The sequence below is a fragment of the Miscanthus floridulus genome, chromosome 14 (assembly GCF_019320115.1).
Source record: "Miscanthus floridulus cultivar M001 chromosome 14, ASM1932011v1, whole genome shotgun sequence".
Classification (NCBI taxonomy): Eukaryota; Viridiplantae; Streptophyta; class Magnoliopsida; order Poales; family Poaceae; genus Miscanthus; species Miscanthus floridulus.
In genome coordinates, this window is record NC_089593.1 from 6,019,374 (window position 1) to 6,040,374 (window position 21,001).

The 21,001-nt window shown below is 46.3% G+C and overlaps 1 protein-coding gene and 2 pseudogenes across 1 annotated transcript; 1 reads left to right on the forward strand and 2 right to left on the reverse strand.

Moving 5' to 3' along the window:
- Window positions 1–3,058: 3,058 nt before the first annotated feature.
- LOC136502865 (LOB domain-containing protein 23-like) lies at window positions 3,059–16,778 on the reverse strand (annotated as a pseudogene).
- LOC136502937 (uncharacterized) lies at window positions 7,285–8,679 on the forward strand. The gene has a single exon (XM_066498184.1). It carries the CDS (start codon window positions 7,285–7,287, stop codon window positions 8,677–8,679), a length of 1,395 nt encoding a protein of 464 aa, XP_066354281.1.
- LOC136502938 (protein DOUBLE-STRAND BREAK FORMATION-like) lies at window positions 16,663–19,726 on the reverse strand (annotated as a pseudogene).
- Window positions 19,727–21,001: the final 1,275 nt, after the last annotated feature.

Consider the following 21,001-nt stretch of genomic DNA (forward strand, 5'->3'; position numbering starts at 1 on the left):
AGCTTACCGGCAAGCAAGTGAACCTCGGTAAAAAATCATTGTGTCATCATTTGATTATGAGGTGATTGGTCTTCATTGGTATTCATTCTTGTGATTGATTGGTTCACTCCTTGACACGGCGGTATAAACAAATTGCTCACTCTCTTTATATTACCGCAAACTAGTTGTCAAGCTCTTTAGTGTAGCTAGTTGTGAGAGCTTGTTAGTTTAGTTGGTGTGACTCTTTAGTTAGCCTTTGAGAGCACACTAACTTAGTGTAGTGACATAGCTATTGTGTGGATAGAAACTATATAAACTAGAATTATGGTAGGTGGCTTGCATTTTTAGTAGGCTAGCGCAACACTTGCTTCGCCTCATAATTGTCTAACCGGTTTGTTAAGTGTTGTTGTAGAAATTTTTAATAGGCTATTCACCCCCCTCTAGCCATTAGGACCTTTTATCTACACGGCGCTATAATCATCACATTCCCTACCTTGCATTTACATTTCTAGTGTTGCTTCGCTCTTTAGTGTAATTAGTTTTGAGAGCAAGCTTGTGTAGGGTCTAGTGGTTAGTGTGGCTCTTTAGTTAGTCTTTGAGAGCACACTAACTTAGTGTAGTGACAGCCATTGTGTGCTTAGAGATCATAGACACTAGAATTGTAGTAGGTGGCTTCGAGTTCCACGACAACGTTGAGCTCCGCGTCGACGAACCTTTTGCAACCGTATGTTTTTAAATTTATGTTTCATGTGTTTCATATGTATGTTTCATGTGTTTCATCTAGATGTTGCAAAAGTAGATCTAGTGTTGCGTATGTTGCAATGGCTGCACACGTATATTGCAAGTATATGTTCCACATGTTTCAGCTGTTTCAGACGTGTGATGCAAATGTATGTTCCAAATATTTTAGCTGTTTCAAATACATGTTCCAAGTGTTTCGTCTGGATGTTGCAAGTGTTTCTGGATGTTGCAATGATTGTATATGTATGTTTCAAGAGTATAATGCATATGTTGCAACGGTAGGACGGATGTTGCAGAGGAGATGAGATGTTAGGACGGGGGGAAGAGGTGCGACGAAGATAGAATGTGGCGGAGGACAGGGCATGGCTGGGGATGGCGCCATGGCAGGGGCAGGAGCGTGTCGCGGCAGGGAAGGATGTGGCAAGGGGCGTGGGATGGGTCGCGGGCAGGGGGACGCGGTCGCTGGCACAGGATTGGTCGCGGGGGGGCTGGGCGTGGTCGCTAGCGTAGTATCTGATGCGGGCGTGGGACATGGCATGCTATGTGGGGTGTAGGCGCCAGAGCTGCGTCCGGATGCGAACTAGCGTCCAAATGTCCGGGCGCTAGCCACGCTGAAATAGCTTTGCTTGCTTTGCCTCTTCTTGCTTGGCGGGGGAGCGGAGCAAGGCCAGGAGAGCTCGATAAAGGTCCAAGTACTGTAGCATCCATATAATACTATATATCCTAATACTTTGCTTGTGTCAGTTTAAAAAAAAATCAGTTTAAATTTTGTTGAGAAACAAAACCTTGTCTGCAGGGGCTGCTGGGCCTATTCGGAGTCCTAAATAAATGACCCAATGATGCATATATTATCAGCCCACTTCTTTCTGAGCAAGCCCATGCGTAATTTGCAAAAGGCCCATACTCGTATATGTCAGTATTGGTACTGTAAACAATGAACAATGTAACAACACATTAAAAAGTCTCGATGCCATGTGCACCATCAAAATACAGCAGCAAGGACAATGGTTGAGTTTAGAGATTGACTGAAGGTTTGTTACATCTATTTTTAACCCGTCGTCAATCATTGGTCTTGGTAAAGATTAGATCACTAAAATGGCCGGTTTGCGCTTGATCCAATGTTAACTGACACAGTTATACAGTGATTGCTAGTGCAGGAAGCGACACGTCCTGATAAAGAACACGTACAACTGCTGTTCGATAAGAGGACCAATGCAAATGCTATCGTGAAGAGCAGGACTAACAGATTACAAAATGCAAGCTTCTCCCATGTATATATTTGTCTTCCTTCTTGTTAATCTTAACATGTCCTTTGTGCTAGAGCTAGACGTAACAATGCTTACAACAGTTTATAAAGTAAGATAGCCAAGTATATCCATATATAAGCAACACCGTGGGGGCTACAAGCCTACAAGGCTACAACTGATACTTTTTTGTTCGTCCTAGATTCACCTCCTCATGCGTCCATGCACGCACCTGCTTGTCACTTTGACAATATCAAAACCTAACCAATCATTGCCAAAAAAAAAATTGTATAAATAGTGAAACCACTTAGCCTCCATGCACGAATCATTCCCAGTAAATCCACCAAAGCCATGCTTGGAACTCAATTCTTTTTTTTTAGGAAACTGGAGGGGTACTCAATTCTTTTTTGAATAAAAAGAAACGAATTAGGTTTTTGCTTTGTCGGTTTCTTGATGACACGGGGCGCACAACTAACATCTGCACAGATAGAATATCAGTGAAGCCAGGTAAGCCCTTGTGCAGCCCAGCAGATGGACACACGTCCTATGCCGAAAGCTTAGGAATCTGTTAGGTCAGGTCTTCCAATTGGGATTTAGCAGCAGTCAAATATACAACTCCGATCCAGCGCGGTGGGACAAAAAAGTATTTGCCCATGCTTAGTGTCCAGTTGTCCACGAACAATCATACAGCCTGTTCGTTTCGGCTGGATTGCTCATATCTGACTTATAATCCATGAATTAAACAGTATTTTTCTCTTACACCAAACCAGCCAGCAGTACTTTCAGCCATGGCTTATAAGCCAATCCAGACGACACGAACAGACTGCTACTGTGCAGACCATGTGAATCCAAACGCGTCCAAAATAGCTGACTCTCAACTCCCAAGTCTACCAAAAGGTGAACCTCTGAAACTTCACTGGCTCGTGCAAAAACTCTTCTTCACACATCAAGATCCCTCAGCTAGCTTCGTCTTGATTCTTAGTTTTTATTTTTATTTTTTCCGAAAGATCTTATTCTTAGTTTTTAAGTAGAAATGCTGAGAGCCTGAGATTGTGATGCTCATGTGACCCGATTAACTCATGTCTTAATAATTTCCCATCTTTCGGGAAAATTACAGCGGCGGACAGCGAAAGAGACAAGAAGTTCTTTTTTTTTCTTATCGACAAATGGAAGTACATAATTCACTCATTCATGCCCAGAGGGTCTCTTTCTTGAGGCACGCCTCCTGCAGCATCATTGCAGTGTTCCCTGCAGAGCCGAAGCTGCCCAGCATCTGCTGCTGATGAGCTGCACCAGTGCTGTTCAAGCGTCACATTCCATCTGCTGCTGATGGTGTTGATGAAGTTGTTGCTTTGCCGGACATGGCACAGCAGCAGCTGAAGCTGAATGCGCATGGCCATCGTCGTGCTGCATCTGGACGCAGAGGATCTCGGCCTTGGCGAGGGCGAGCTGCACCTGGAGCTGGGAGACCTGCTGCTGGAGGTAGGAGATGGCGCCGACGCAGCCGTACACAGGGTCCCTCATGCGCGCGTTCGCCTCGTATACCAGGCTGCTCACAGCGTCCGCTCTCTGCTGAGCAGGCAGCTCCTGGAAATGAATCAACAGTTGGTGCAGTTCACGTTAGCCTGATGATGAGCAAGATGGCTGAATGATCCAAGGAATTGGAGAATTGAGCGAACCTGCAGCATCTTGCTGACATTGCTGGCGCCGAAGACCTTGTGGACGATGGCGAACTTGTGAGGGTCCTCGGGTGGGAAGTAGGGCGCGAACACGCACTCCTGCGTGCACCGCCGCCGCAGCAGCTTGCATGAGGCGCATGGCGGGCTGCTGCTGCCACTCCCGCTTCCGCTGCCGGCCATGTTCTGTCCTGGTTCCTCGCGGTCACAGGGGTTTAGAGCGAGCAGTGAAGAGAAGATGGTTGCAAAGGGAAGGGGGGAGACTGCCAGGTGCAGAACGTCCTCTTTTATAGAGCCAGGCTAGATGAAGGAACAAAGTAGGTTAGAAGAACTGATGATAGGTTGGAACTGATCATAGGTCAGGAGAAGATGGGAGAGATGATCAAATAGTTTGCATTAACTAGCAGAGTATCAGGTCAGGAAAAAGATGATAGAATATAATTATATTTGTGTTGTTCTATTGTCATGCTGATCTATCAGCTAATGACCTTCCTTAGCTTCCAGCTGGATCACAGGCACAACAAGCATGTTATGGCTGCGTAGTGCTGTACCAGTACAGTGTGTATGGTTCTATGGTTTTTCTTTGTCTGTATTTAGCAGCCACGATCAACAAGGTTTGTTGGTCGCAGCAGAGACAGCTGAGAAAGTCTTTATCTCCTTATAATTAATTACTAGAAACAAGAAAGAAAGCGAAACATAGTCTACGCGTTCATGGTTCATGGACTATTCTATACGGCCCTGTTCGGCTGGCAGAATTTTGGCTGAAACTGGCTGAAAAAATACTGTTCTGGCTGAATTGTTGTGAGAGAAAAATATTGTTCCGGCTGAAAAAAGAAGCCGAACAAGCCGAATATGGGGTAAACCGAACGGGACCCTCCTGCCCAATCAGTACAGTTGTGGCATGGAAATTCTACCTCCGTTTTCACTTGCTGCAGCAGTCGGCAATAGGCACCTGACAGAAATGTAGAAGTGCATGTAAGCAAAGCATCATTTGAGAATTCAAACTCTGCCGAACCAAGACTGCATTGTTTACTGTCGGTGATGACAATAGTAAAAGTAAACCATGGTCCAAGTTAATGGCTCACATGCATTACGACAGGTAAATCTCTTGAGAAATGAATTGACTATTGTTGCATTGGACCAAGGGCAGTGGCCGGCTGCTGATTGAAACATATACCACTGCTTTGTGTCCTAGAACACTGACAACACCTAGCTAGCTCTAGAGAGCAGGATTATTTGACTATGGGTGATGGTGGAAATTAGCGCGACATGCACGTTCGGTCTGTTGACCTTAATTACATTAGGGAAGAAAGAGTACAGCTAGTTACAACACCCTTACGTACAGAAGCGGCAAAGCACTAGTTGACTCTTAGGGCGTACCCAGTGCAGAGAGATTCCGCTCTGTGCGGGGTCTGGGGAAGGGTGTCAGTGGCAAGCCTTACCCTCCACTACTGGAAACAGCAACATTGCCGAGGGCAAAAGACTTTGCCGAGGGCCTGATCTCGGGCACTCGGCAAATCCTTTCTTTGCCGAGGGCTGCCCTCGGCGAATATTACCCCTCGGCAACGGATCGTTCGCCGAGGGCCGGACCCTCGGCAACAAACGGCCCACGGCAAAGGCCCACCTTTGCCGAGGGCCGGGCCCTCGGCACAGTACCGCCTCTCGGCGACCTCGGCCGAGCGTGACGGCGGCAGCGGCCGTCAGCCTTTGCCGAGGGCTCGGCGTTAGGCCCTCGGCAAAGAATTTGGAAATAAAAAATAAAACTCTTTGCCGAGGGCCCGTTGTACAGGCCCTCGGCAAATATTTTGAACGGGGATGGCGCCGGCGGAAATAAAAGAAAACATCTTTGCCGAGGGCCTTGGATGTTGGCCCTCGGCAAAGAAATTAAATAAAAAAAATAAAAAAAATCTTTGCCGAGGGCTCTGGATCTAGGCCCTCGGCAAAGAGGGGACCCCATATAAAAAAGGGAACGGCCGGGCGGGCGGCCCTTATCCCAAGCCGCGCCCGCCCGAGCCGCCACTCGCTGGTCAGCCGCCGCCGCCGCCGCGCACGCCACCGCGCGCTCGGCCGCCCGCGCGGACGCCGCCGCCGCGCAGGCCGCCGCCGCGCACGCCACGGCGCGCTCGGGCCCCGCGCGGACGCCGCCGCCGCGCGCTCGCCCGCCGCCGCCGCGCAGGTACGCAGGTACGCACGTACGTGGTGTATGATGCTATTGCTTTTTTCGTTTAGTTTGGGACGGAAAATTTAGGAAAATATGCAGCAAGCACTGCATCGGCGAGGGCGCCACCAGGGGGAAGTGTGGCTTCCTCATCTTCAGGTCCTTCTGCTTCTGCACCAAAGAATGCGACTGAACACAGTCATCTGAACTGCAACGGTTGACTTGCTTATGAATAAGAGCAAGGTTGTGATGTGATGTGATGTGGCTACTAAGATCTTTGAATCAATCAATAATCCTTTTGCCGATACTTGTGGATTTCGACTCAATTCCCATCTAGTGAGTATATTGTTCTGTGCACTATCGTTGTGCTACAAGTGTGGTGGTTTAAAGTATGAATTGCAGTAGAATCGATGTTTCAAGTTCACTTTTTTAGTGGTTTTAGGACCAATTCGTCATATCCATACTGTTGTCCGGACCATGCTTACGCAAGTTGCTGGTACCAAATACACATTTAAAAGAAAACATCAGCATTGTTGAAAGGGAAAACTCATCAGCAAAGATATGCATACTGGTTCAGTACTTTTCTGCAGTTGCACTTGTTTTATTCACTGTCTAAGCGGGTCATGTTTTGAAGCAATTACTTGGGCATGCAATGCAGGTGGTTCTGGATAACGGCCTCGTCTGGACGACCTTGCCGTCACCTTCACTTCCCCGTCCCTCGGTCGAGTAGAAGGTAAAACCATGGGTTGTCGGCCATCGCGCCGTTTTTTGATGTGGATGGCCTTCGTGCCTCCCATTGTTGATGTGTCGGCCTTTGTGCCGTGAATGTGGGTGTTGGCCATCGAGCCGATTTTTTTTGTAGGTTTTGGAAACCTCCCCGTACAGGGGAGGTTCTGCCGAAATTTTTAACTTATACCCTTTTTTTTGCAGAGCAAAGGACGTCAAAGGAGCTTCAGAGTAGTCGATCGTCCTCGTCGGCGCTGCGACTCTCCACTGCCCCGACTCGCCACTGCCCCGCTACCCTGTCTCCACCGCCACCTTAGGTATAAACAACCTCTACTCCTGTATCTTTGTCGTAGACTGCGTAAACCAGTTAGGCGTCTCCCGTCCGAAAGAGATACGGTTGGAGGCATGCAGATCACTGTGTGTATCTGACCGTATCTGTTTCGGATTGTCCACGTTTTTTGGACAGCCCGCGTATGCGTAGATGAGGTCAGTTTCCATGCTCCGCTCCGATCCGAGCCAGAATTTCGGCAGCACCTCCCCATTGTTCTCCGAATACACAAACTTCTTTGCAGGACGTGTATTGGGAGAACATCGGAGAGGTGCTGCCGAAATTCTGTCTCGGATAGGAGCGGAGCATGGAAACTGACCTCATCTACGCATACGCGGGTGGGATTAGGATCTATCCTCACCTATTAGACAGTAGGAACACCGGCTAGGTGTAGTTGATGGTTACGTTACTCGGTGATGTATTTGTCAAAGGATGGAGGACCGTCAGTGGATGTACACGGGGCGAAGAAGTCGAAACGATTACGACGTGGATTGGGTGAAGAGGACAGATGACTTCTTGAAACATGCATTTGGCGAGGGTGTAGCTAAAGGGCATTCTCTAGTTTGGTGTCCGTGCAGCCACTGTGACAACAGGAGAAGGGTGGACAAGCAGACCATGGGTAAACATCTTGTGTACCATGGTTATACGCCGGGCTACCACCGGTGGATCTACCATGGTGAAGCCGATTGTATCAGAGAGGAGGTGGTGAGACCACGTCTCGAGCCTTTTGATGATGATGCTGGGGTAGCAGACATGATAGATGACGCTCACCAAGCTCAGTTCGCTGAAGGACGTGACAAGGAGGAGATGGAGGCAAACGTAGAAGCCTTCTACAAAATGTTGGACTCGGCGTCTAAACCCCTTCACGAGCATACAAATATTTCTCAGCTGGATGCCATTGGGCGTGTGATGGGGCTGAAGGCCGAGTTAAACCTGAGTCGAGAAGGCTTCGATAAGATGTTGACTGTGTTTGGCACCATGCTACCGAAGAACCACATTCTGCCCCCCAACTTGTACGAGTCAGAAAAACTCCTTCGTGCGCTCAAGATGCCATATGATAAGATACATTGTTGTCCAAAAGGGTGTGTCCTATTTTGGAAAGAACACGAGCATGCAAAGTACTGTCCGAAGTGTGGATCCTCCAAATACCTAGAGGTAGTATCTGGTGATGGCCAAAAGGTGCAGCTTACGATCCCCGCGAGAGTCTTACGTCACCTTCCTTTCATAGCGAGGATCCAACGACTTTTCATGACCGAGGAAACTGCGAAACAGATGACATGGCACAAGAATGGCAAGCGGTACAATCCAGACAAGATGGTTCATCCATCCGATGCTGAAGCATGGCAGTACTTTAATGATCGACATCCTGAGAAAGCAGCTGAGGCTCGGAATGTACGTGTCGCCTTCGCAACAGATGGATTCAATCCTTATGGATTGATGTCTTCCCCATACACATGTTGGCCTGTGTTCACTATCCCTCTCAACCTCCCCCCTGGCATCGCCTTCCAACGACAGAACGTATTTTTGTCGTTGATAATTCCTGGACACCCAGGAAGTAATATGGGAGTGTTCATGGAGCCTGTGATTGACGAATTGATAAAAGCTTGGGGAGGGGTATGGACATACGACCGAGCTACAAGGTCAAGCTTCAAAATGTACGTTTGGTATCACTACTCTCTGCATGATTTCCTGGCGTATGGGTTATTCTGCGCCTGGTGTGTTCACGGGAAGTTCCCGTGCCCAGTATGCAAGAAAGCTGTGAGGTTTATTTGGTTGAAAAAGGGTGGCAAGTATTCGTCGTTCGACAAGCATCGTCAATTCCTGTAAGCGTTAAAGTTCACTTCTCGCTTGTGTGACATAGAAACCCAGAGAACACTAGCTACTGATTTGCTTGTATGACATAGAAACCCAGACAACACTAGCTATAAAAAATTTGATAGGTTTCTGTCTAAATACTAAAACTGTAGTCCTAGAATAATTACTGCAATCTCACATAAGCATATAATTGTTTGTGCAGCCTCAGTCGGCGGGTTCCAATAACCCCCCTCGTGCGTCACCTGATTCTGGAGGCTTCGTTACACCACCCTCGACGCAGAGGCCAGACGGTTGGGAAGGTTGGTGACGCAGAGGCCAGACGGTTGGAGAGGTTGGCCAGCCTCAGTCGGATTTGAACTTGTGGACTTGACACTTGAGTTAGATTGTGGACTTATGGAATTGTTGAATTTGGACTTGTGATGATACATGTGATGATCTATGTGATATCTGTGAGATATATGTGATATTTGTGATATATATGTGATAATTGTGATATTTGTGGGATATTTCTGCGGTTGAATATATATATATATATTTTTTGTCTGCATGGAAAGCAAGAAACAGGTGGAATGTTGAAAATTTTCACTGGTCTTTGCCGAGGGCCTTGACCATAGCCCTCGGCAAAGAAATTCCCAGGAAAAATTAAAAACAGGTCTTTGCCGAGGGCCTTAACCATAGCCCTCGGCAAAGAAATTCCCAGGAAAAATTAAAAAGTAGGTCTTTGCCGAGGGTTTTGAACACAGGCCTCGGTAAAGAAATTCCGAGACAAAAATAAAAACGTAGGTCTTTGCCGAGGGCCTTCGATATAGCTCTCGGCAAAGAAATTCCGAGAAAAAAAAAAGAAAATAGTCTTTGCCGAGGGCCCTGCGGTATAGCTCTCGGCAAATAAATTCCAAAAAAAAGCTCTTTGCCGAGGGCCTGTATGTCAGCCCTCGGCAAAGACATCGTGGAAAATAACCGCGAACCTAACGACTACTTTACTTTGCCGAGGGCCGCCGTTAGCCCTCGGCAAATACTTTGCCGAGGGCCCGATAAAAGGCCCTCGGCAAAGAGTCCTTCGCCGACATTTTTTTTCCCGAGGGCTGCCCTCGGCAAATCCTTCGCCGACGGCTGAAGAGACCCTGCGTCCAGTAGTGCTCGCTTGTGCAATGCGAGGAGACCGCGACTTAAACCCGGAACCTTCCGGTCACAGACGGTAAAACTCTACCGCTTGCACTAGACCCACCCTTCACTAGTTGACTCTTAATGCTAGTAATTTTGTAGCAATGTATGCATAGGATTATTCGTCTCCTAGGCCTGGGATGAAATTAAAACAGAGCAGGGAATTGACGGGGTTCAATTCAACATGGATGTCTCTATTGTTTTCTTGGCATTCACGTGGTCAGTTGTCTCCATATGGATCACTGCTCCCACTTCAATTCATTTTTAATATTGGCCACATCATGATAGGTTCAATCCAATCCATATATAAATAAATTGCATTATAAGCAAGAGAAAACGACAGAGTATCAGCGTAGCAAAGATGATGGAGAAAGCTGACACGTAGGTCAGGAGTGGCTAGTCAGCTAGTGGCTACCGATGCATGCATGCAAGAGGCCATGACAACAGCAAGATTAGGGATTTGTCGTGCACTACAACAGTGAGGAATGGGAGTATGTTGTACACCATGTAGCAGCTACAAGCATCATTCGTGTCTTAACTAGGACAGTTGTAGCAGCAGACAAGTATGCGATACCTACATCGGCCATATTCATGGAGTCGTGGTGAGTCTCCAGTTCCACCACTTGTGACATGTGTACAAGTTAGAGGGTGACACATGTATTGTGGTCTGGACTCTGGAGCACACCGGCAGTCGGATGTGGACTCCACAACGACCCACTATATTTTACCAACATTTGTTTCCAATCTGCATGACAGAACAAATTGATGTTGCAGCAACCATCACAAAACCATGCATGCACGCATATGAGTCCATGACGTCTCTACTCGTGCATTAATCTTAATTAATTTCCGGCTAGTATGAAAATGGAAAATCAAACGAACAGAACATGATTGGTTTGGGATGCAAGCATGATCGATGATTGATCTTGGGATAAGACGTTGGCCTTCTGATTTTCTCACTGGCGCATGGCCGATCCATGAGATGGAAAGGCGTACATGAGTGACCTCTAGAGTCCAGACCAGGAGGAGGCAGGACTTCTAACAAAGCTTGCTGCCATGCGAGTGTGCACATGCGATTGCTATCAAAAGCTAACCATCCCGAGGTTTGATTGGTCCCTAATATGGATGGATGATGGCATGCCAATCAAGTACAACCGCGGCTGCCCAGGCCCCTACCACTACATTAAGCTCTGCCGACAGTGTAAGTTTCACAGCCTATGTGAAAGTCTTCAGATTTTTCGAAGTCAAATTCCATCTGCCACCCACATGACCACATGACGACCCACATCTAACCTCTTGTACTCCACATAACCCTTTTACTTAGGATCCCAAGTTTCCTTGCTGGAATAAGCAGCAGGCGTCCTTTTTCTTGAAAAACACGATAACGTGTTCCCCATCAGAGCATTTCAGACTTGATGGGATTAACTCTACCAGGATGGACCTGGGCAAGTAACAAATTTAGGTTCCTGTTATTTCACGTAGCATGTGCTCTGGAATCATAGTCAGAATATTCCACTGCCACATGTTCAGCAACCGGCATTCAAAGGTATAAAGCCCATGCTTATTGCTTCCAGCTACAGACCTTCTATATTTCCATGTGTTTGCCAGAGAATATATCAAGAAGAAAATCACCAATTGTTTGTGTGGAATTTGGGAGAAAACTCTGGAAACACACTCACTTGCTAGTCTTGATATACATATACATATATACATTGACATTGGGCTGGGCTTATTATACAAACATGGCCCAACACTCCCCCTCAAGATGGATGATAGATATCTATCATTCCCATCTTGCTACATGCTAAATTACATTCTTTTACTCCTAAACCTTTTGTCAAACAATCAGCTATTTGACCACCTGAATTTACATGACTTATCTCCGGTATGCCTGTCGATGCGGGACCCACGAGATACCCCTCAAGGAAGGGAGAAGATCTAGTCTAACTATGATTCTTTCCATGTAATCTTAGTAGTAGTATTATTATGTAATCCTACTAGGAACTCTCATTGTAAACCGACTAGGACTCTGGCCTCCTGACTATATAAAGAAGGGCGGAGTTCCTGGAGAAGGGAGTTAGAGACAACACTTTACAATCAATCCAACGCAAAGGCTAACGCCGACTGGACGTAGGGCTATTACTCGATCACGGTCGAGGGCCCGAACCAGGATAAATCGACTGTCTCTTGCGTTTACCGTCGAGTTCTGCATACGCTGAAGCCCGAACAAACTGCCCCGGGTACCCCCGTGGCAGGCTATCGGTGGTGAAACATCGACAATGCCCTCATCTAATTTCTCTTTGATGAAGAAGCGGTCTATCTCCACATGCTTGGTTCTATCATGTTGAACAGGATTATTTGCAATACTGATAGCTGACTTGTTATCGCACCACATCCTCAAAGGGTCTTTTCTTAGCACATGTAATTCAGATAAGAGATTTCGTACCCATAACATTTCACAAAGTCCAAGAGACATCGCTCTATATTCTGCTTCGGCTGTTGAACGGGATACAATAGACTGCTTCCAGATTGCTTCTTGCTCCTCCATGACACTAAGTTTCCCCCAACAAAGACGCAATAGCCTGAAGTTGATCTCCTGTCATCAAGACAACTAGCCCAATCAGCATCACAATAGCCTTCCACTTTCAGGTGGCCATTACTCTTAAATATCAAGCCCTTTCCTGGACTACTCTTTAAGTATCTCAAGATCCGGTATACAACATCCAAAGGTCTGCTCCTTGGGTCATGCATGTATCGACTCACAACACTTACTGCATAGGATATATCATGTCTCGTATGGCATAGATAGATAAGGCGCCCAACAATGGATAACCTGATTCGGCACATAACTTGTGATTCAACTCAATTGGTGTTGATACAGTTCGACATCCAAGCATACCGGTCTCACTAAGCAGGTCGAGAACATACTTTCTTTGTGATAGAACAATACCTTTTGGATTTCGTGCAATCTCAATACCTAGAAAGTATTTGAGCTAACCAAGGTCCTTGACCTCACACTCTCTACTTAGATTCCCCTTGAGGCATTTGATCTCCGTTTCTTCATCACCGGTAATAATGATATCGTCCACATATACGGCCAACACAGTGATCTTGCGCCCTGAATGTTTATAGAATATAGTATGATCTCCATTGCACTATATGTATCCCATGGCACATAATGCACATCTGAACCTATCAAACCATGCTCGGGGAGATTGCTTGAGTCCATATAAAGATTTGTTTAGTCTGCATACCTTTCCAACCATCTCTGGATTAGAATAACCAGGTGGAACCTCCATGTACACCTCCTCTTGGAGATCGCCATGCAAGAAAGCATTTTTTACATCTAACTGGTACAAAGGCCACCCAAAATTCGCTGCACAAGATATCAAAATTCTCACGGTACTCATCTTCGCCACAGGTGCAAATGTCTCATCATAGTCAATTCCATATGTTTGGCTATAACCCCTCGCAACAAGTCGAGCTTTGTATCTTTCAACCTTTCCTTCAGGAGTTTGCTTCATGGTGAACACCCATTTGCAGCTTACAACTTTCTTTCCTACATGTAGTTTTACGAGATCCCAAGTTCTATTCTTCTCAAGAGCTCTAAGCTCCTCCATCATGGCCTCACACCACTTGGGATCTTGTTTTGCTTCCTTCCAATCTCTAGGAATATATGCAGATTGTAATGAAGCAATGAATGCTCTATATGCAGGAGATAATGATGTGTATGAAACATAGTTACTTATGTCATGCTCAAAACCATACCTCTGTGCAGGCACTCCTGCATTGACACGTGTACCTTTTCTTAGTGCAATGGGTAGAACATCTGAGGAGTTTTCAACATCAATCTCTGAGGTTGAAGATACATCAATAATTTTTGGTCCACTTTCACACACTGGGGCGGAAGGGCATAGTTCAGACGTTGGTGTTTGGATCAACTCCGTGTTCTCTTGTTGGGATCTAAACTTCCCTTCTTGTATATACTTTTGAGATAACTCTATTTTGCAACCCCATACCTGTTCCATTTGGTTGAGTAGGTGTTAGACCACCAACTATCTCCTCCATTCTTCTTGACTGTTCATGAATAGGTCCACTTTGAACAGTACTATTCTCTCCCTCTTCTACACTTGTAAGATTAGGGTCATCCATTGGCCGTGGAATTGTTCCAATAACAATTTCCATTTTCCTTGGTTGGTGATCACCTTCTCTAGTGTGTGAAGCTTCGTTCTCCCCCTCTCGACAATCACCATCCATGCTAGATGAGTCAAGCTCAAGAAATAAAGAACTCAAATCTGTCTTCTCTCCATAAAAAGGTTCAAGCTCTCTGAATGTAACATCCATACTAACGAACAAGCGTCGTTCGCTAGGACTCCAGCGCTTGTATCCCCTCTGTGTTGAAGAATACCCCCACAAAGATACACTTTACAGCACGTGGATCAAGCTTTCCCACTGAAGGTCTATGGTCTCTAATAAAGCATGTGCAACCAAACACCTTGAGTGGTATAATAAATTCATTCTTCCCAAATAGCATTTCATAAGGAGTTTTCATATTGAGTACTCTTGATGGGATTCGATTGATAAGTAGCAGTTAAAACTGCCTCACTCCACAAGAATTTTGGCACATTCATCGTATACATAAGTGACCTTGCTACTTCCAAGAGATGTCGATTCTTCCCTTCAGCTACTCCATTTTGTGGAGGTGTATCTGGACAGGAAGTTTGATGCAATATTCCCTCAGCAGAAAGGAAAGTAGCAAATTCATTGTTCACATACTTTGTCCCATTATCAGTTCTAATCATCCGAACCTGAGTATTGAACTGATTCTTAACACATGCACAAAAATCCTTGAGTACCTCATTTTTATGCCGCATGAGATAAACCCATGTCATACGAGAATAGCAATCAATGAATGTCACAAAATACTTCATTCCACTAATAGAGACCACGGGGGATGTCCAAACATCGGAATGAATTAATACGAAAGGTAATGTGCTACGAAGTCCTTTACTAATATAGGATGCTCTCGTATGTTTCCCAAACTCACATGCATCACACACCAACTTCTTTTTATCAACCTTGCTCATAATATCAGGAAATGCTCTGGACATAGTGTCAAAGGACATATGACCCAACCGGCACCTTAGTCTCCTCTTCACTTGTAGAAATTGACAGAGCAGTACACGTGGAATTATCTATCCTTCTATCTAAGAACCATAGGTCATTGCGTCTAATGTCACTCCCAAGCATCCTTCCTGTCTTCCTATCTTCAATTAAACAATTTTCTCGATCAAGAGTAACACGACAATCCATCTGATCCACCAATGCACTTATGGATACTAGATTAACTAGAAAAGATGGAACATATAGAACAGTAGATAATGTAATTGATGGAGTGCATTTGACTGTACCCACGCCTCTAATAGGCTGAGCAGTTCCATCAGCGGTTTGAATGGTTTCCTTATGTGTGGGAGGAAATGAGTTATATGATGCAAATTCATCTAATGTCCCCGTGACATGCCGTGATGCACCTGAATCTAGTATCCAATTTGCATTAAATGTACCTGTGCCAGGACGGGCAAGGTTGACGAGGTTGCCTAGAACTGTTGATGTATCATCTGCGCTTGAGAAATTTTCCCCACCAGTAGGCCCTTGTGAAACTGACATTAATTCTGAACTCTTCGCCAAAAATATTGGAGCTAGCTCCACCAGTTCCTTTGCTGTGAAATGCTCTACCAGCTTCTTTACTTTGGCTTTGTCCTGGTTAATCTCACTTTGGAGTGTAGCCACTTCAGTGACCAATGCAACGTGCTTCTGTTCCACCTCGCTGGATTGCACAGCCTCCAATTCCTTCAATTGCTCATGAAGCTTCAAGCTCCTGCCCTCCAATTCCGCAGTCGTGGCCTCCAGTTCAGCCACCTACTCAGCTACAGTCACCTGCTTCTTATCCACCACCATGCAGATGCAGTCCTTCTCCACTGAGCTCTCTGGCTCCTCAGCAGCAGGAGCCTTCCTCTCTGCCTCCTTGGCCGCCCTCTCATCAGCCTCCACCTGCGCCCTGATGGCCGCCGCCATCGAGGTGACTTTGCTCACTGCTGAAGGGTCGCAGAACAGTTCAGACCTGTGGTGGGCGACATCGATGGCCGCCTGGAGGAAAGGGAGCACGCCGCCGCTCCTGTCCAGTACCCTCTTGAGGGCCTCCATGACGCTCGAGCTGGCTGCTCCCGCCAACTGAAACCGCGCCTCAGCCTCGACCTCGCTCCTGGCCCCGTCCTCTCGCGCCGCCTCTGCCTGGGCGCGCCCCAGCGAGTCCTGCGCCGCCGCGAGATGCCCCAGCAGCACGGCTCGCTCCTCCTTCATGACCTCCATGTCGCCCCATTACGGCGATCGAGCACCGCCCTAGCTCTTCCGGTCCCCGAGCCTTAGCGCCGCGCCAGGCCTCCATCGCCGCCTGCGAGTCGGTCGCCGTCGCCATCGTCAATACCAGCTCTGATACCATGTGGAATTTGGGGAAAAACTCTGGAAACACACTCACTTGCTAGTCTTGATATACATATACATATATACATTGATATTGGGCTGGGCTTATTATACAAACATGGCCCAACAGTTTGCTTAACGGAAACGTGACAAATGCATTGTGTCATGACAACCTTTTCTCATGTGTATTTGTGCATAATAGCAAATTTCCACAGGAAAAACATAAACCATGCCCCCCTCCTTTTTTTTCCTTTTTTTAAGAAAAAGGGTACGGTGGGGTTACTACGCATTGTTTTCCAAGACTCAACTCAACAGTCAGCAACAGATTCCAGTTTCGTACTATTATAAGGCAATATGTCAATCATGGCAGACAGGCAGAGTTACTATTTATTACTATTCTGTACATGAAAAACAGTCTGCAGATATTGAAGATGACAACTTACTTGCAGAGTGAGTATGGTACCAAAGGATACAAGTACTCTTTGACGTCTTTTTCTTAATGTTGAATCAAAGCTCACCCATCCATAACTCCACTTCATGTCTCCACTGCATAAATTCTCACCCAATTGAACTGCATGTAAATAAAGCAAATCAAGGGTTTTCAAAGATAATAAGCGCAACTGTGCATAGCTAGCAATACTTCCTAAGATCAGATTAAGCAGAGTAGGAAACCAGGCTGCAATATGTGGTTAAGGATTGCAGTAATGTAACCAGTAAACCTTTTATAGTAAATATGCCAATGACAAATGGCATGATTCCATTTTAAGCATCTTATTTAAATGCAACTGACTTTTAATTAAACTTTTTGAGCTGAAACAAGACGTGATGATCTAATCACAGTTTTCTTATTTATTTCAAGGGTCCAATGCTACAAAACTAAGCTGAAAATACTGTTCTGTTTTGGAGAACTCATGAACAGAGGTTGTGCCCTAATTAAGAAAATGAGGACAGCTGGCATGCACATGCTGCCAATGCCACTCCCACATATCCAATTTCAATAATCAGATTAATGTAGTTGACACTGCAGATATTGATTTGAGCTGGTACTGCAGATGTTGAACTAGGCATATAAGAGATTGAAGTGCATATGCTCTGGTGGTAACTTAGAAAAAATAAGTAAATTAATGCATAAAACTCACCTTTTTACAACATTCCTCTCGGTCTTATGGATGATGCCACGTTAAGATTGCTTCAAATCTCCCAAGTTCCTTTCCTGGCTACGAAGCAATTTTTTTATGTTCCTTGTTTTAATCCCTAGCCTAAACATTGAACTTCCTGTTAACTTTGGTTTTCCTGATTGCAAATTACACTTCTCGTGAACACCTGAAGCTCTCCTTTTCATGTATTCTGCAGACTGTGTCTGAACTGTCACAGCAGAAGTAAATGGCATCAGAAAGCTATATTGAAAATATGTTCAAACAATTGAAAGATACAAGAGAAGATTTGGTGTCACAACAGATCCTCAAATCTCCCAGATAATAGATGTCACGTTTGATTAAAAAACAACAACAACAACAAGCCATTAGTTACTCAAACATAAAGGAAGACATACATTCAATCAGATTGGATCGCTATTGATTAAGCATGTCTCACTCTTTCATTTACTCAACTTCAGAAGATGAAGGCAAGTTTAGTTTTTCTGTACCTATTTTACTTGAAAAGTTAAAGCAGGCTTAGTTTCTCTGCATGTAATTCAAGCGATCCATGGCATTGAAAACTCACCAGAATGCTGTGCAGATAATGACTTGGCCAAGTTCTGGAGTCCTGTTATATCATTGATCTTGTCCTTCTCCTCAATGGGATTAGCAGAGACCAAGTGCCCTGGGTGGCTTGGATGAATGTGCGCAAGAGCATTTGCAAAAGCCTGAATGATTTACAATGCAAGCCGATGTCATTCTGCACAGTTCTCTATTTATTTGTTATTAGATGTACAACCATAAACATTAGTGTATTAGTAGCAATATACAGTATAGTCATCAAGCGACCTTCATCGCTTACCTTAGACAGAGCAAAAGATGATACCCGTCCATTTAAATGACAAGAGTCCTTCACCCATTAGAGAAAATATGAATTGGAAGTAGTATTTCCTAATAGAGTTATTTCAACAATTATTTCTGAAATGATTGAGAGTTTAACTATATGATACCAGTAGTTTGATTATCAGAGTGGCATAAAGAAATTACACAAGAGCATTAAACTTTCCAGCACATGGAATCACCTAAAACTAGTAGTTAAAGGGAGGCAATAATGTAGAGCAAGCAAGTAGGTAAGTGAGGAAGGCTTCGATACATTTGTTAGATCTTCAGGTTAAACAAACTACAGTAAGCCTGTGCTTCAAACTTGCAGATTACTATTGGATTGTGTTCTTCACACCATTGAACCTAATAGCTTAAGTGCAAACATGCCAATCAATAAGAACAATAAAGGGGGCATTACCTACAACAAAGGTTACAGCTGAATAAAACTACCTTGGAGGAGATGGCGTAGAAGCCATTATCAAGAGAATCCTTTGCGAAAGTGAACCACTCCTGACGGGACACTTGCAAGTGGAGGTCATTGCAGTATTTAGCATCTCGAAGCAGCAGGGCCTCGTATCTCATGGCAAGGCAGCTCTGTCAGTATACATGAGGGTAACAGTATTAGCAGAGAAGAACGCAGCGAATGCTCTGCCCGTTTGTGCAAACAGAAGTAAGAAAAAAGGACGCATTATTCAAGCCTGAACAAAACAAATGGTGAACACATGTTGGTTGATGAATTTGAGTGTTGCACTTGCACAGTTGCACTGTTGCTTCCTAGTGTGTTTGAAACATGCTGCGATCATCTAAAATAAGATGCTGCAAGCCTTCAATTAGGAATGTATACTGAATTGAAGCACGACTAGTGCGGGCGCACAAATCAGAGTAAAACTAAAACCACAGGTAGGGCGCATGAACTAGCAATACTGCAATAGCAGTGCATAGTCTGCAGCACACCGTATGCTGCAACCACTAATTTCGCTGGGTGCTGACCTCGACATCGCCTACGAGCGCGAAGGCGCGTGCGAAGAAGTCGGCGACGACGAGGCTGCTCCCACCATCCAGCACTGAACCCGTCGCAGTGCATGCGAACGCCTCCGCCGCGCTTGCTTGAAGCAGACTCCGGGCCGCCGAGCGCGTGGCGAGCAGCGCGGGGACGTCAGCGCCGCGGACAGCGCGGCCTCCAGCACCCGGAGGTCCTCGTCCCCGAACCTGCAGCGCACTCGCACCCAGTCAGGGGTGGCGGGAGGGAGGTCGAAAGGTGAGCGAAAAGGTCGCAGAGGTCGCACGGTTGGGTGCAGCAGGTGGGTTGGGGCAGGCGCGTAGTACCTGCGATAGGAGAGGCGGGAGGCGAAGAGAGCGAGCGCGGAGGGCGTCGCGGCGTTTCCATCCAGCTCCACCATCGCCGGCGGCGGCGGCCCATTATTTATTTATTTATTTGGTTTTATTTCGAAATGGAAAATGCTCGCCGTCGCCGGAGATGGATGGCACGGGAATGAGGAGGAATTTTTGTTTGTGGTGGGCGTGAGCTGGTTGAATTGAATTGAACTGAAAATAGGCCGGGCCATCAACGGAAATGTGGTATAGTGAAGATCAACATCGACACAGCAATATCCAAGAGCGCAAGGACGGCATCGACCGCAGCTGTGGCCAGGGACGAGAGGACGAGGAGCACAGCAGCTTGGGCGCCCGGCTCACTGTTGGTGGTACCGTCAGGTGGAGTCAGGTTGCTGACAGAGATGGACAATTTTCTGGGAGTCTCGGCCCTTGTTCTAAAAGGGATAGACGAAGCAGTAGAGGTGCCCGAAGCAGTAGCATGCTGAGAAGAGTTATGGCTTCCTAGTGATCTTGGGTTGCAGTCCATGCGAATGAGATTGGCAACTGACTAGGCAGACGTTGCAGATCTAGGGTCTGATTGGTTGGCTACCAATTTTTGTGAAACCAAAATAATGGCAAGCTAAAAACATCGGTGTGCATCTGGTTGACCGTCGTAACAATAATAGAAGGCACATTTTCTCTTTTATGCAGTTTAAGAACTTTCTAGGGACTTGTCAAAACTTTGGTCATAAACATCGGTGTGCCAATTATTTGGCAACGAATCAATTGATGACTAAAATTTTTGGCATGCCATGATTTTGGTTGGACAAGAATTGGAAGCCAACCAATCAGGCCCCAAGTCAAGAAAAGAAAGTTTTTTTTTTTGAAATGTCAGGGGAGGACTGTATCCCCCCACCTTAGAGGTACATATTACATTTGTTCTGCCACAAAACGTTATGGCAGGAGGGGGGAGGGGGGGCTTGTCCCCTTCCTTCCCCTCCCTACCATGCCGCAGGTCCACAAGCCCCCACGCCACCACCATGTCTCCCACGCCTGTGGCAGCCCCCGCCTCCAACAAGGGCGCCAAGCACAGCCTCATGTCCTCGCTCATGGATGCCACCGCGCGGCTCCACTCCTCCTCCTTCAAGGAGGACTCGTACGTCGCCGTCGCGCTCCCGTCGGCCGAGCTCCGCACGCTCGCCGACCTCAAGGCGCTGCTCGCCACCCACCGAGACCCCATTTCCATCTGGGGCATCCCACTGAACCCCCACTCTCCTCCCACCGTGGCGGACGACGCTGCCCCTACCCCGGTCAACGAGCGCGCTGACGTGGTGCGCCTCAAGTTCCTCCGCGAACAGGAC

Excerpts from the sequence above, each read along its gene's own strand:
- LOC136502937 (XM_066498184.1), top strand. The coding sequence starts at position 7,285 with ATGGAGGACCGTCAGTGGATGTACACGGGGCGAAGAAGTCGAAACGAT.